The sequence below is a fragment of the Muntiacus reevesi genome, chromosome 10 (assembly GCF_963930625.1).
Source record: "Muntiacus reevesi chromosome 10, mMunRee1.1, whole genome shotgun sequence".
Taxonomy (NCBI): domain Eukaryota; kingdom Metazoa; phylum Chordata; class Mammalia; order Artiodactyla; family Cervidae; genus Muntiacus; species Muntiacus reevesi.
Window position 1 is genome coordinate 65,107,337 of NC_089258.1, and position 13,240 is coordinate 65,120,576.

Here is a 13,240-nt window from a genome sequence, read left to right on the forward strand (position 1 = left end):
ATCGTCTCCAGTTGTCTCTGGTAGTGCAGTTATGAGGTTTTTATTTTCTTCTTTATACTTTTTCATATTTTCCAAACTTTAAAACAATGAATATTTTATAGTCACAAAAGTTAAATAAGAAAGCAAAAGATTAAATATTATTAGTTCTTATAAAAAAGCATTGTCCATCCTCAGCTTTCAATAAGTTATTTGCTACAAGCTCAAAAATAAAAAAATCCTGTTCAGTTGAGGATAATGTCAGAATAGACAAAGAATCAAACGCATGCCATTAAAATTGGCTAATTCAATGGGAAATTAGGCCATTTTCTTCTGTGGATTCAAAAAGGATCGCAAATTTTGTCAAAGGCCACTTGAAAGAATCAGAGCCATCCTTGGTGAAGCACAGATGGAAGTTGGGGTGGCAGAGGCACTGATTAGGGGTCCTGGGGTCACTTCTCTGCCATTTTGGGCTGTGAGGCCATGGGCTGATTAACTATCTCAGGTATTAAATGAAATAGCCTTTCAAAGGAGATTCTACTGTGAATATTATTATTATCTCAGGAAAGCATGCCCACTGGTTTACCAAACCAAGATGGAGAATTCAGCGTGTCCAGCACACCAGTGAACTGTGGCAGACTGTATTTGTTTTTACTTTCTACCGAAGAGCTTTCTCTTCCAAGCCTTCTCGTTATATTCTATTTTTTTGTTTGTTTTCGTCATTTATTGAGGTTTTTATAAATTGAGATATGAAAGTGAAAGTTGCTGAGTCGTGTCCAACTCTTTGCAATCCCATGGACTATACAGTCCATGGAATTCTCCAGGCCAGAATACTGGAGTGGGTAGCCTTTCCTTTCTCCAGGGGATCTTCCTAACCCAGGGATTGAACCCAGGTCTCCTGCATTACAGGCAGATTCTTTACCAGCTGAGCCAAAGAGAAGTCCCAAATTGAGATATAATTGGCATATAACATTATATCAGTTTCAGGAGTATAACATAATGGTTCAATATAAGTATATATTGCAAAATGATCACCGTGATAAATCTAGAATAAGTCTAATTAACATCCATCACCACAAATATTATAAGAAGAGGTGGCAAGAATACACAGAAGAACGACACAAAAAAGGTCTTCATGACCCAGATAACCACAATAGTGTGATCACTCACCTAGAGCCAGACATCCTGGAATTCAAAGTCAAGTGGGCCTTAGAAAGCATTACTATGAACAAAGCTAGTGAAGGTGATGGAATTGCAGTTGAGCTATTTCAAATCCTAAAATATGATGCTGTGAAAGTGCTGCACTCAATATGCCAGCAAATCTGGAAAACTCAGCAGTGGCCACAGAACTGGAAAAGGTCAGTTTTCATTCCAGTCCCTAAGAAAGGCAATGCCAAAGAATGCTCAAACTACCTCACAATTGCACTCTTCTCACATTCTAGCAAAGTAATGCTCAAAATTCTCCAAGCCAGGCTTCAACAGTACATGAACTGTGAATGTCCACATGTTCAAGCTGGATTCAGAAAAGGCAGAGGAACCAGATATTAAATTGCCAACACCTGTTGGATCATCAAAAAAGCAAGAGAGTTCCAGAAAAACATCTACTTCTGCTTTGTTGACTATGCCAAAGCCTTTCACTGTGTGGATCACAGCAAACTGAAAAATTCTTCAAGAGGTAGGAATACTAGACCACCTTACCTGCCTCCGGAGAAATCTGTATGCAGGTCAAGAAGCAAGAGTTAGAACTGGATATGGAACAACAGACTGGTTCCAAATTGGGAAAGGAGTATGCCAAGGCTGAATACTGTCACCCTACTTATTTAACTTACATGCAGAGTACATCATGCAAAATGCCAGTCTGGATGAAGCACAAGCTGGAACCAAGATTGCCAGGAGAAATATCAATAACCTCAGATACACAGATGACACCACCCTTATGGCAGAAAGTGAAGAAGAACTAAAGAGCCTCTTGATGAAAGTGAAAGAGGAGAGTGAAAAAGTTGGCTTAAAACTCAGCATTCAGAAAACTAAGATCATGGCATCCGGTCCCATCACTTCATGGCAAGTAGATGGGGAAACAATGGAAACAGTGACAGAGTTTATTTTGGGGGGCTCCAAAATCACTGCAGATCGTGACTGCAGCTATGAAATTAAAAGATGCTTGCTCCTTGGAGGAAAATCTATGACCAACCTAGACAAAATATTTAAAAAGCAGAGACATTACTTTACCAACAAAGGTCCGTCTAGTCAAAGCTATGGTTTTACCAGTAGTCATGTATGGATGTGAGAGTTGGACTATAAAGAAAGCTGAGTGCCAAAGAATTGATGCTTTTGTTTTGTGGTGTTGGAGAAGACTCTTGAGAGTCCATTGGACTGCAAGGAGATCCAACCAGTCCATCCTAAAGAAAATCAGTCCTGAACATTCATTGGAAGGACTGATACTGAAGCTGAACTTCCAATACTTTGGCCACCTAATGCAAAGAACTGACTCATTTGAAAAGACCCTGATTCTGGGAAAGATTGAAAGAGGGAGGAGAAGGGGATGACAGAGGATGAGATGGTTGGATGGCATCACTGACTCGATGGACATGAGTTTGAGTAAGCTCCGGGAGTTGATGATGGACAGGGAAGCCTGGTGTGCTTCAGTCCATGAGGCCTCAAAGAGTCAGACACGACTGAGTGACTGAACTGAAGTGCACTGAACCACAAATTGTTGCAAATTTTTTTTTCTTACGGTGAGAGCTTTTAAAATCTACTCTTAACAACTTTCAAATATGCATGCATGCTAAGTCACTTCAGTCATGTCTGACTCTGTAGATCCTATGGACTGTAGGCCACCAGGCTCCTCTGTCCACGGTCTTCTCAAGGCTCTATTCTAATGATTAATATTATATATCATTGTTATTGCCCAAGGGCATCCCTCTTTCATTTTTTCCATTAAAAAAGAGAATAGAACTCAGGTATCTACAGGCACTCAGGCAGGTAATGCTGGTGAGGAAAGCAAGTCACAGTGGGATGGTGAGAAGTTGAGGAACCCAGGACCCCTCCAGGCGAGAATACTGGAGTGGGTTGCCATTTCCTCTTCCAGGGCAGCTTTCTGACCCAGGGATCAGACCCAAGTCTTTTACCTCTCCTGCATCAGCAGGTGGGTTCTTTACCATTAGTGCCACCTGGGAAGCCCTTCAAATATGCAATAAGACGTTAGTAACTATAATCACCATTCTGTACATAACATCCCAGAACCTATTTATTCCTGTTCGATTTTGTATCACCAGCACATCTCCTTTTTCTAGGGTTTAATATATATTTGTTGATTAATAAAAGTTCTGTGCTAGACTGGATCATATTTGAGGCTTAAGTTATTATCCAGAAAATAGATTTTTACCACCTTTATGCAGGAACAAGGGACTTCCTCCTCTGAACTAAAGCTGACTGATCGATTGTTAACCTTCCCTATATTTTAAACTTCATGTGTTCTAAAGATGTAGTCAGAAAAAGGCCTGACTGAATAAGAGAGCTATTGTGTGCATGCGTGCATGCTAAGTCACTTCAGTCATGTCCGACTCCACGACACTATGGACTGTAGCCCGCCAGGCTCCACTATTCTAGGTAGAATTAAAAGCAGGCTAATTTATTTCACCTCCTAAACCTTGCTTTTTCTCTTGTTTCATCATCCTATACCCGCTGGCATCTGGGTTTCAAATATTTTGGAAAAGGCTGAATACCAGGGTAGACAGTGGGAAAAGAATCCAGATTTGGGTCATGGAAGCTTAACCATAAATGAATGTTTTAAGGACAACCATTAAATTTCAAATTTAATTATTTCTCTGAATTGTATACTGTTTACAAACTTATTTTCACTGCTTTCTATTATTAAATTTCCTTTGAACAGTAAAAATAAAAAACTATTTCCCACACACATTTCACAATGGTCCATTGAACACAAATTATATTACAACATTCTCCAAGTGCAGAAGTCTTTTAGTTCCTGTGGGAGAGAAATAAATTTTTAAAGAGATTGCTTGGCTTGTATCCCTAGAGCAGAGGTTTAAGCTAGCTTCCCCAGGGCTAAATGAAGCCCAAAGTTGAACCTGGGATGGGTTTCAATGTTTTTTTTTTAAATTAGTTGCTGGCATCTAAAAATTGGGACATGTGGTATAAAAATTTAGAAATCTAGGGGCTCTTGGAAAAAAACCTTTAAACCCAGGTCAGTGGGTTGCTGAATTAACACAAGCCAGCAACCAAGTGGGCCTGGGTGACACTGCCGTCTTGGAGGGGCCCCTGGTTCCTCAGCTTCTCGCCATCCCACTATGACTTGCTTTCTTCACCGACATTACCTGCCTGACTGCCTGTAGATACCAGAGTTCTGTTCTTTTCTTTAACGGAAAAAAAAAAAAATGCAAGAAGGATGCCCTGGGGCAATATCAATGATACATAATATTAATCATCAGAAAAGAGCCTGAAGAATCCCATGGACAGAGGAACCTGGTGGGTCGCAAAAGGGACACAACTGAAGCGAGTTACCACACACGGGAATCAAAGAGTAGCCCAGTTAGTCACCCAGCCTTCTGTTAGGCAGTTTAGAAGTTCACCATGTGGTTTGTTTACCTTGGTAATACAACCCTTGAACATGAAAACATCCACGTAGATGACAGAGCCTGGCTATCCTTGTGAATAACTTGAAATTGATGCTCCAACTGAGAGGAGCATGACAGGACGTGAAGGGCAGCATCACAGGTCCTTATGTCAAAGATTTTCTCTGTTGTTGGTTTTAACCTACCATTGAGAACAGCAGCAGCAACAGTAGCAACAAAACCTGGGGTAATTTGTGATATTTTTTAAAATATTTATTTATTTGGCTGCATCTTTCTTAGTTGTGGCTTGCAGGGTCTTTAGTTGTGACATGTAGGATCTCTCTCCCTGACCAGGAGCCCCCGCATTGGGAGCACAGAGTGTTAGCCATTGGCCCCCCGGTGAAGTCCCTGTGAGGGCTTTTTATTCTCATTTATCAAAGGAGTATCAGAGGACCATATATACTGTGGGCAGGGAAATGGGCTGCCTTATTCCATGCCTCTTGGAGTCCAGTGTTTCAATATCCAAATCTCATGCCACGCATTGGTTGACAAACCCAGGCTAATGGCGTCTTCCAGTGATAGACAAATGAAACCGTGGGTGATGAGTTGATGGTTAAATGGAGAGGCAGGACATTGCTCTTTCCTGGGGACTCTCTTTTATCCGGAAAGGACCACTGTGTATTTAACTCTTAATGATGTCCCCACTTCTTCCTTGCCCCAGTTTGTACAGGTTTCTCAGATTCGCAAAGGTTGAAATCAAAATCTTGTTTTGTTTTCATCTTCTCCTAGATGGCTATTTAAATACTAACTGCATGGCTTAGTTTGATGTGCCCATTTAGTGATATATAATAATAATGTCTAGCCTTATCAAGTACTTACTGTGTGCTAAGCGTAATGTGCATGAGCTTATCAATCTTCATGATAAACCTCATGAGATATGCACTATTTCAAACCTCTTTTTTCAAACATGAAGCTAAAGTTTAGGGGGCTAAATAATATATTCATCACACAGTTGGTAAGTGGCCTATTCCAAAAGTCCTGTTTCAGCCACATTCTACAAGTGTAGCAGTTTTCTAAATGTAGCATATCCATTTCTAACGGGAATAAGAATTTAAAAAATAAAATTTGGGATTTGGCCCAGGTCACAGGCTAAGTTAGGAAACCAAATAATGGAAGAAGATGATGAGATTCAGGGGAGGCTATATGAAAACCAATGCATCACCAAGGCAACTGTGTCTGGAGTTACTATTATTTTTAGATGGTGAGCAATCCACGTCACACAAACCTCCAAAGAGATGGAATGAAACAAGAGAAGACAGCATAAATAATCAAGGAGAAAGAGGCTTCCCTGGGGGCTCAGTGGTAGAGAATCTGCCTGCCAATGCAGGAGACAGGGGTTCGATCCCTGATCTGGGAAGATCCCACATGCTGCAGAGCAACCAAGCCCATGCGCCACAACTACTGAAGCCCACATGCTCTAAAGCCCATGCTCTGCAACAAGAGAAGCCACTGCAATGAGAAGCCCGCACACCACAGCTAAGAGTAGCCCTCGCTCATCCCAACTAGAGAAAAGCCTGCATAGCAACAAAGATGCTGCATAGCCAAAAATGAATAAATAAATGGGCCACATCAAAAGATTAAAAAAAATAATCAAGGAGAAAGGAATGAGACTTAAGAAGAGACAAAAATATTAACATTATCAGGTCTTATTCTGGAAAGATTAATAACTTAGTGGCAGATGGTACATCAGGCTTGCACAGACTCCTGGAAACCTAATTCAAGAAAAATACAACTTCAACCAGTTAATAATAAGCATTAAGAACATATTCTGAGAATTGATATGTTTTGGAGGAGAGGCTTAAGAGTATCTATATTTTTAAGTTTTGGATTGTTTCTAAACAAGAGAATTTAGTGTATAAGGGAAGTTTAGGGAAATATTCCTCTTTTTCAAGTTTTGAAGAAGTACACACTGCGCACTGAGCAAAGATTTCAAAATACAAATCTGATCACGGGGTGCCTTCTTTCTTTATAGTGGTTTACATTGTTTTTTGCTGTTAAGGATTTTTAAAAATTGTCAGCACAGTAGTGTGGGGAATTGAAAGTTCTTGCCTTTATTTTTCCAGTTTCTCCTGAATCGAATTTCCCCTTGCGGCAGCTGTTTTGAGCGTTCTTCCAGCTCCCGGACTTCAGAGGGACATTCCCTTTTCTTTCTTCTTGGGCCAGGTCGGGTCCCCACTTTTCAGGCCCTTACAAGAACTGTTTCTCGTAAGCCCTTTGCTTTGTTAGCAGACTAAACTCTGAGCGGGCAGAAGCAGGCCTGACCTTGCTTATCTTGGGGTCCCCAGCAGCTCTAAGTAGGTAAAAGCCCTGGAAATAACCATTAAATAGAGGAGCCCCATGCACTCCCAGGATGCCACTCCTCAGGGCCCAATTCCGGTTTGGGTAAATTAGGAAGTCAGTGGTGAAATGAGTGTTTTTATTTTGTTTTTGAGAAAATGGAGTGAAAAGGTCCTGTATGTCAACTAAGACCCAGCTATGAAATAAATAAATTTTAAACTAATCAAGAGACTAAATTCTCCCATTGTATTTAACCCTATTTGAAAACAGACTCTGCTCCAAGCTTCCTCATCCCCTCCCCTACTTTATATATCTCCATCTAAGACATATTTCACTGACTTATTTTGTTTATTGTGCATCTTCCCCACTAGGAAGTAAACTCCAGAAGGGAAGGGATGTGTATCTTTTTTGCTCATTGCTGAATCTCCAGGGCCTAGAATAGTGTTTGGCTCATGGTAAATAAATGCTCTGGATGTATTTGTTTAATGAATGGGTTTAGGTTGGTGTTTTCTTTACCCAGAGGAAATAGGCAGAAAGCATTGACTAGCCTCAAAGGAAATTTTCATGCAATCTCGATCAGAGTTTTTTTTTTCTTTTTAATTTTACAGAGATTATAGTCAATTGTAATATTTTAAAATAAAGCTTCCTTTTATATCAGGGGTCCTCAAATTGCAGTGCACCAGAATCACCCAAGGGCTTGTATTAAAAAAAAAAAAATGCAGATTCTCAAAATCAGAGATTCTAATTCTGCAGTCTAGAGTCTGCTCTACCAGTTCCAGGAGCTGTACTGGGTTGTGGCCCAAGGGCTTTGGTTAGGAAACCTTTGGGTCTGGCTGCACACAGACTAGACACGTGGAGTAACAGCTGTGCCTCTCTACCACAGCGTCAGCTACATTCCTCTGTACCCCTGCGCACCTTAGCATTGAATGATGAATGTCCAAGGGACAGGTTGTCTTCTTCCCATTTTACATGTAATGCAACACTGATTCACCCCTCCCTCCCCACCTCGCCTCGGTTCCCAGGAATTTATGCAGTTCCCATCATGATGAAAGGCAGGATAACAAGTTAAAAAAAAAAAGTGTGCAAAGCTACCAAGAAAAAGATGAGGGAAAGTGCGCGGTGTTCCCAGCGTGGAGCCCAGACCTCCCCAGCAAGTAAATGCCTCCAGGGTCCAGCATTTGCCTTTGCCCCCAAGACCACTAATGGGAGACTTGTAGACGCTTCCTCCAGCCGATTTGCCGGCCAGGGGAAAAGCATTCCAGCCCAGGGCGGAGGAGGGACGGGGCGGGGCTTGAAGGGTGGCGGCCAGGGGAGGCCTCAGGCGGTGGCGGGCTAGCTGGGCGGCGCGGGATGAGGGGGCGGGGCCTGGGCGTGAGGGGCGGGGCCGGGAGAGCAGGGCGGGGCCTGAGGCCGGCGGGAGGCGCTGCTGGAGACCCCGGCGGCTGGGGGGAGGAGACGCGCAGGGTCTAGTTCCTCCCCTCAGGGGTGGGCGCTGCAGGAGGGCGCGGCCTGCCGGTTAGGCGGGAGGCAGAGTGCTCCTGTGGCTAGTACGAGGGTGCAGCGCTCCGGTCCCTGCCATGGCCGAACTTCCCTGCGGCAGGAGCCAGCAGCGCTCCCGGGCTTCTGGCTCAGCTCTCTGAGCGCTCCCGCTTTTCGATCTCGGGCAAACCCCGCGTTCTTTCTGGGGTTGCGAGCAAGGATGCTCTGAGGATCTCTCGGAGGGGCGCGCGCGTCTCGGGTGCCGCCGTGGGTCCCGGCGCCGGAGCCGAGCTGCCTGGGGCTGCCTCGATTTCCCCACCGCGCCCCCGCCGTCCCCTGCCGCACTTGATGTGCAGAGAGAAGCCGGACACCATGATCCTAACACGTAAGCTAGACTTGTGCCTTGCCATCCGGCCGGCCGCGAGAGCCAGCTGCGGAGGGAACCCGCCGCGGAGGAAATGTCACCCTGCCTTGTCAAGTCGGTGCCTGACGTTCTGTGCTTTGGCAGCCCTTTCCGAGGAGGCTCGGAACGGAGTCGCCCGTGTTTCTTGGAGTGCAGGAGGTGGAGTGTGGGGAAAACAAGGGTCGTCGTCCGGGGAGGGAGGTCTTAATCTCGGATAATGTTCCCTGGGGCCGCGGGCTGACGCGCCCCGTGGGCTCTGGGGAGGGCGGCGGGCTGGTGGGGGGTGGGGGAGCGACCGTAACTGATGAAGTGAAGCCCACAATAACTTCCCGCGCAGTCTGGGGGTGCAGGCCGGGCTGGGGGCACAGGGCCGGGTCGGGGTCGCGAGACGCCTAGTCCCTCTGCCCAGCCTCGCTGGCGGTCTTTCTGTTCTCATTCTAAATCCGAGGCGGTGGCGTCTGGCTCCGAGGGGGCGCGGAGCGACCTTCTTTCTGCTCTTTTCCGTTTGAGGACCTTTGCAGGGCTTGGCGTTTGCTGTCCTTCACCCTACAAGCCAAAATCAGCGTTGACTCCCTTGAGAATCTTATTATTTAGGGATATGTAGACTGCGGTGACCCTTGGGAAAAAAATGTTCAACTGCTTAAAAGTGAACTTACCAAAAAACTTTTTATTTCCAGCCGTTTTTGTTCAAATATTTTAAACGCTGGAAAATAACCCAGGCTTAGCCAGGAAAGTCTTGCTTTGGTGGCTGCCTGCCCCTGGAGAGGACTGCAGCTGTTTTAGCCAGCCCCAAGGCTTGCATGTGGGGCGCTTGCTGGAAGGCTCTGCCTTCACGTGCTGGGGCGTTGGACTGGGTTTCCTAAAATGCCCGGTGGAGATGCCCACGCCCTTGGCTCCGGAGGAGGCGCCCGCGCGCCGCGAATCCCGGGGCCGCCAAAAGGAAGGAAGCACAACAGGCGATCTGGCTTTTTCCGTATAGCGAGGCGTCGGCCTTTTGGACCCCTGCCCCCCGTGTCCTTGTCCCCGCCTCCAGCCTCGCGGGCCGAGTCATTGATCCTTCGGCAGGAGTTACACCTCTGGCCGCGGCAGACCGACGCCGCCACGTGTAACTTAACAGTCTCCGCGTGCCTTCCAGAGCGCAGACCCTGGGTGAGGCCGGCAGGGTGGGAAGAGTGGTCTGCAGCCTGCAAGCTGAGTGAATCTGGGAATTGACACCTCGCCGTACCTCCTTCATCTGCATCATGGGCGTCCTAACTGTGTTTACCGCGGTGGGAAGTGCTGAGGATCAAACGACAAGGGCTGAGCACAGTCCCTGTGATGTTCAGCACCCAGTGTGTGCTAATTAGAGAAGGAGGGAACCCCTGCATATAGAGTGGGGAAGAAAATATTGCCCAACGCTTGCTTTGCCCCAGTCATTTTACACTCAACTTGGCTAGCAAATGGGTACATTCTTAGGATTCAGAAGCTGCCTTAGTGATTGCCGGTGAGGCAGAGGAATGCAGTCCAGGCACAGCCATCAGTTACCGAAAGATTCATGAGGGCGGGGTATATGACGCATTTGGATGGGGGGAAAAAATCATAACTCTGAAGAAGGCAGAATACCGAGTCTCAGATTACTTTTTTGTTTTTTTTTCCAAACTCTATTTGCTGAAGATTTGAGAGAAAATAATAGACCAGCAGAACTCTGGATGTTAATCTATCAGCAACTCCAAGAGGTTGACTAATTCAGCATCCATCTGGCCTGCAGGCTGGTCCTCCGCAGAGATAATTTGCGGAGGATAAGTGAGAAATTAATGGAGGGACATAGTGCCATCTTGGCTTGCAGACTGCAGCAAATGGTCGGAGGGGTGCCCTGTAAGTCAACAGTCCCCCTAATAGAACTAAAGTCCTGGGAAATGAGTGTCAAATAGTTAGCAGGTGTGCTTTCAGACGTTATTTCGAGTCGTTTTCTGAGAAAATGTTGGCAATTGCGTGTATTAACTTTTATTGTGGCATGCCAGATTTACAGCGTGGCCCAAACCTGAGTGCATATTTTTTTCATTAGCACTACTGTTCAGCGTTTAAAATGAAGCACAGCAGACTGACTTTCTCTCCTAGCTGGTTTTAAAACTTTGCTTTTGACAAAAACAGATTTTATTTTAATTCATGCTGACTGACACCTTACATTAAACTGGCTGGAAGCCCAAGACAGAGAGCTGACTTGGTTTCCCTCCACCACAGAATTGGACTTAAGTAGCTTCCAACTTCATCTTTCCCTCCAGTAAATGAGAAGTGTCATATGAATGACTTACCTGTGTCTTAACTTCCTAACTGTGGACCTTATGAGAAACACCACCTCTAACTCCTTAAAGACTGAAAAGCTTAAACAGTTAAACAATTAACTATGGCTAATTGAAGGCAGTGTTCCAAGCTTTAATACACTGGACTAATCAAAGGATTTTCCTATTGTTCTGGAGCAAAGGTGAGAGACTAGATGCCCCTTTAAAACTAAAGCCTTTTTATCTTTGTTTATTTTATTATTGTTCTGTCTTGTATTTCAAAAACCAAAGATGGAGCAAAGTTTCAGGGCGTTTTTACATTAAAGGGGAATGCTTGGTTGCTTATGGAAAATATGCCAGATTAATAGAAAAGCATGTTATGATTAAACAGTTTGTCACTGTGAAGTGAAAAATATAGATAGTAGTTAAACTCTTCCTTGTAAAACTACTGTGGGGCTTTAAGAGGGTATGGGAGGCCCCGGTGAGATGCCTTTTAATCAGAGGTTTGGTGGGGTTCCAAGAGGTGGTTTCAAATACAAAAATAAGTACCTGGGTTTCCCTTGGTGTCCCCATGGAGATTTTAAGCCATGATGCAATGTTCAAATGAAAGTGGTATTTTTATGGCTTAGGTGGGTAAATATGCAATTTGAAAATATTCAGGGGAGGGTGGTTTGGTTCAGAAGAATGGGGCATCCAAAGTACAGTGGGTGAAGTGAATTGTACTCTTTTGAAGAGAGCCTTGTGCTGGACAGGATGGTCCAGTATTGTAAACACACTTTTCTCATGCTTAGCTCCCCTTCCTAGCAACAGGAAGACGGAAATGAGGCCATGCAAAAAAAAAAAAAAAAAAGACCCTGAAGGTTCTAGACAATACTTGACCCACCCTAGCATTCACTGTGTACAACTAGAGGACTTGCAAAAGTAAAAATAACTTCAGATGTTTCCCCTTCCTCCCTGGACATTGCCAAATTGCTAAAGATCAAATTCTCTGTGCTTTAGAACATTACAGCGCAAGCAGCCTCATGGTACAGCTGGTGGAAAGTCTCATCATTGCAAAGCCTATTCTTGAAATTATAAAGCAAGCCTGGGGAGAAGAGTGGTTTTCATTTTTAAAGTTGACTTAATCTAATGCTTACAGGGATATGAATTGGAATCCAGTGGAGGAGAGAGAATTTAATTTCTAAACGGAGTCATTTCTCTGAATGTTCATTTTAGCAAGATTTATCTCTAATATACTTTGGCCTTGTGGGACTGCAGTACAAGGAGTAATCTACGTAGCATACAGGACTTCAAAAATTGTCCTCGCTGTGGTGGGGGGGGGGGGTGGAAACTGATGCTCAGCCATAAGGTATAAATGCCCAGCACTGTGTCCTAAAAAGCACAGTGCCAAGTGCCTGTTTTCCATGGCTATGAAATTAGGAGGAGAATGCTTTTCTGGAGTGGATTTTCACAGTTGTCTGTGTGGCCATTGTGTAGAGAGGAATTCCAGAACTTGAGGGTAATTCTTACTCTTTTAAAGGAGGACAGTGCTGTAGGGTTAAAATACGTTTTTATAGGAATAGATGACTGGAGGGAGTATGATCAGTGGTGTTTTCTTTCCACCTCAAATTAGTCAGAAATCCAATTACTGTGAAAGGGGTAAGGTTCCCAGCTGAGAAAGCCTCTTCCTGCCTGTTTCCGCTTTTCCTTGTGGGAGCCTGTCTTATTGTTAAGGATTATCATCATTAATGATAAGTAAGTATAGTTCTGCTGGAACTTCTTTAATTGGGTCTCAACATTTTTTTTCACTAGCTATTTCCTTCTTGCCATCATAATTAACAGTGGGTAGGAATAAAGTCTTGTATTTTTAGCCTATACATATATATATGTATATGTCTATATATATGTTTATGTACATATATATGTATATGTATATATAAAAATTTTTATAGTTTCTAATAAGCAACAGTCAGCCTTCTCTAGTGTGGATACTCCTTTTTAATTTTTATAAAAAATACAGACTTTTTTTTTAATACATAGACTTTTACCAGAATAGTAGTGACATTATGTGTGCATGTTCAGTCACCTCAGGCATGTCCAACCCTTTGCGACCCTATGAACTGTAGCCCGCCAGGCTCCTCTGTCCATGGGGATTCTCCAGGCAAAAACACTGGAGTGGGTTACCATGCCCTCGTCCAGGGGATCTTCTTGACTCAGGGAGAGAACCCACATCT

At 44.2% G+C, this 13,240-nt stretch overlaps 1 protein-coding gene across 5 annotated transcripts in view; it reads left to right on the forward strand.

The window, feature by feature from the left end:
* DLC1 (DLC1 Rho GTPase activating protein) overlaps window positions 1-13,240 on the forward strand; it is a 413,805-nt gene that overhangs the window by 359,163 nt on the left and 41,402 nt on the right. Inside the window, exon 1 of one of the 5 annotated variants that reach the window (XM_065947632.1) lies at window positions 8,397-8,751. The exons of 3 other annotated variants lie outside the window; for them this stretch is intronic. In XM_065947632.1, coding sequence (XP_065803704.1) covers window positions 8,715-8,751 — 37 coding nt within the window. In that variant the 5' untranslated portion in view covers window positions 8,397-8,714. Of the gene's footprint in view, window positions 1-8,396; window positions 8,752-8,772; window positions 8,929-13,240 lie in introns of those variants that run through there. One more of the 5 variants, XM_065947633.1, reaches the window with a different exon arrangement.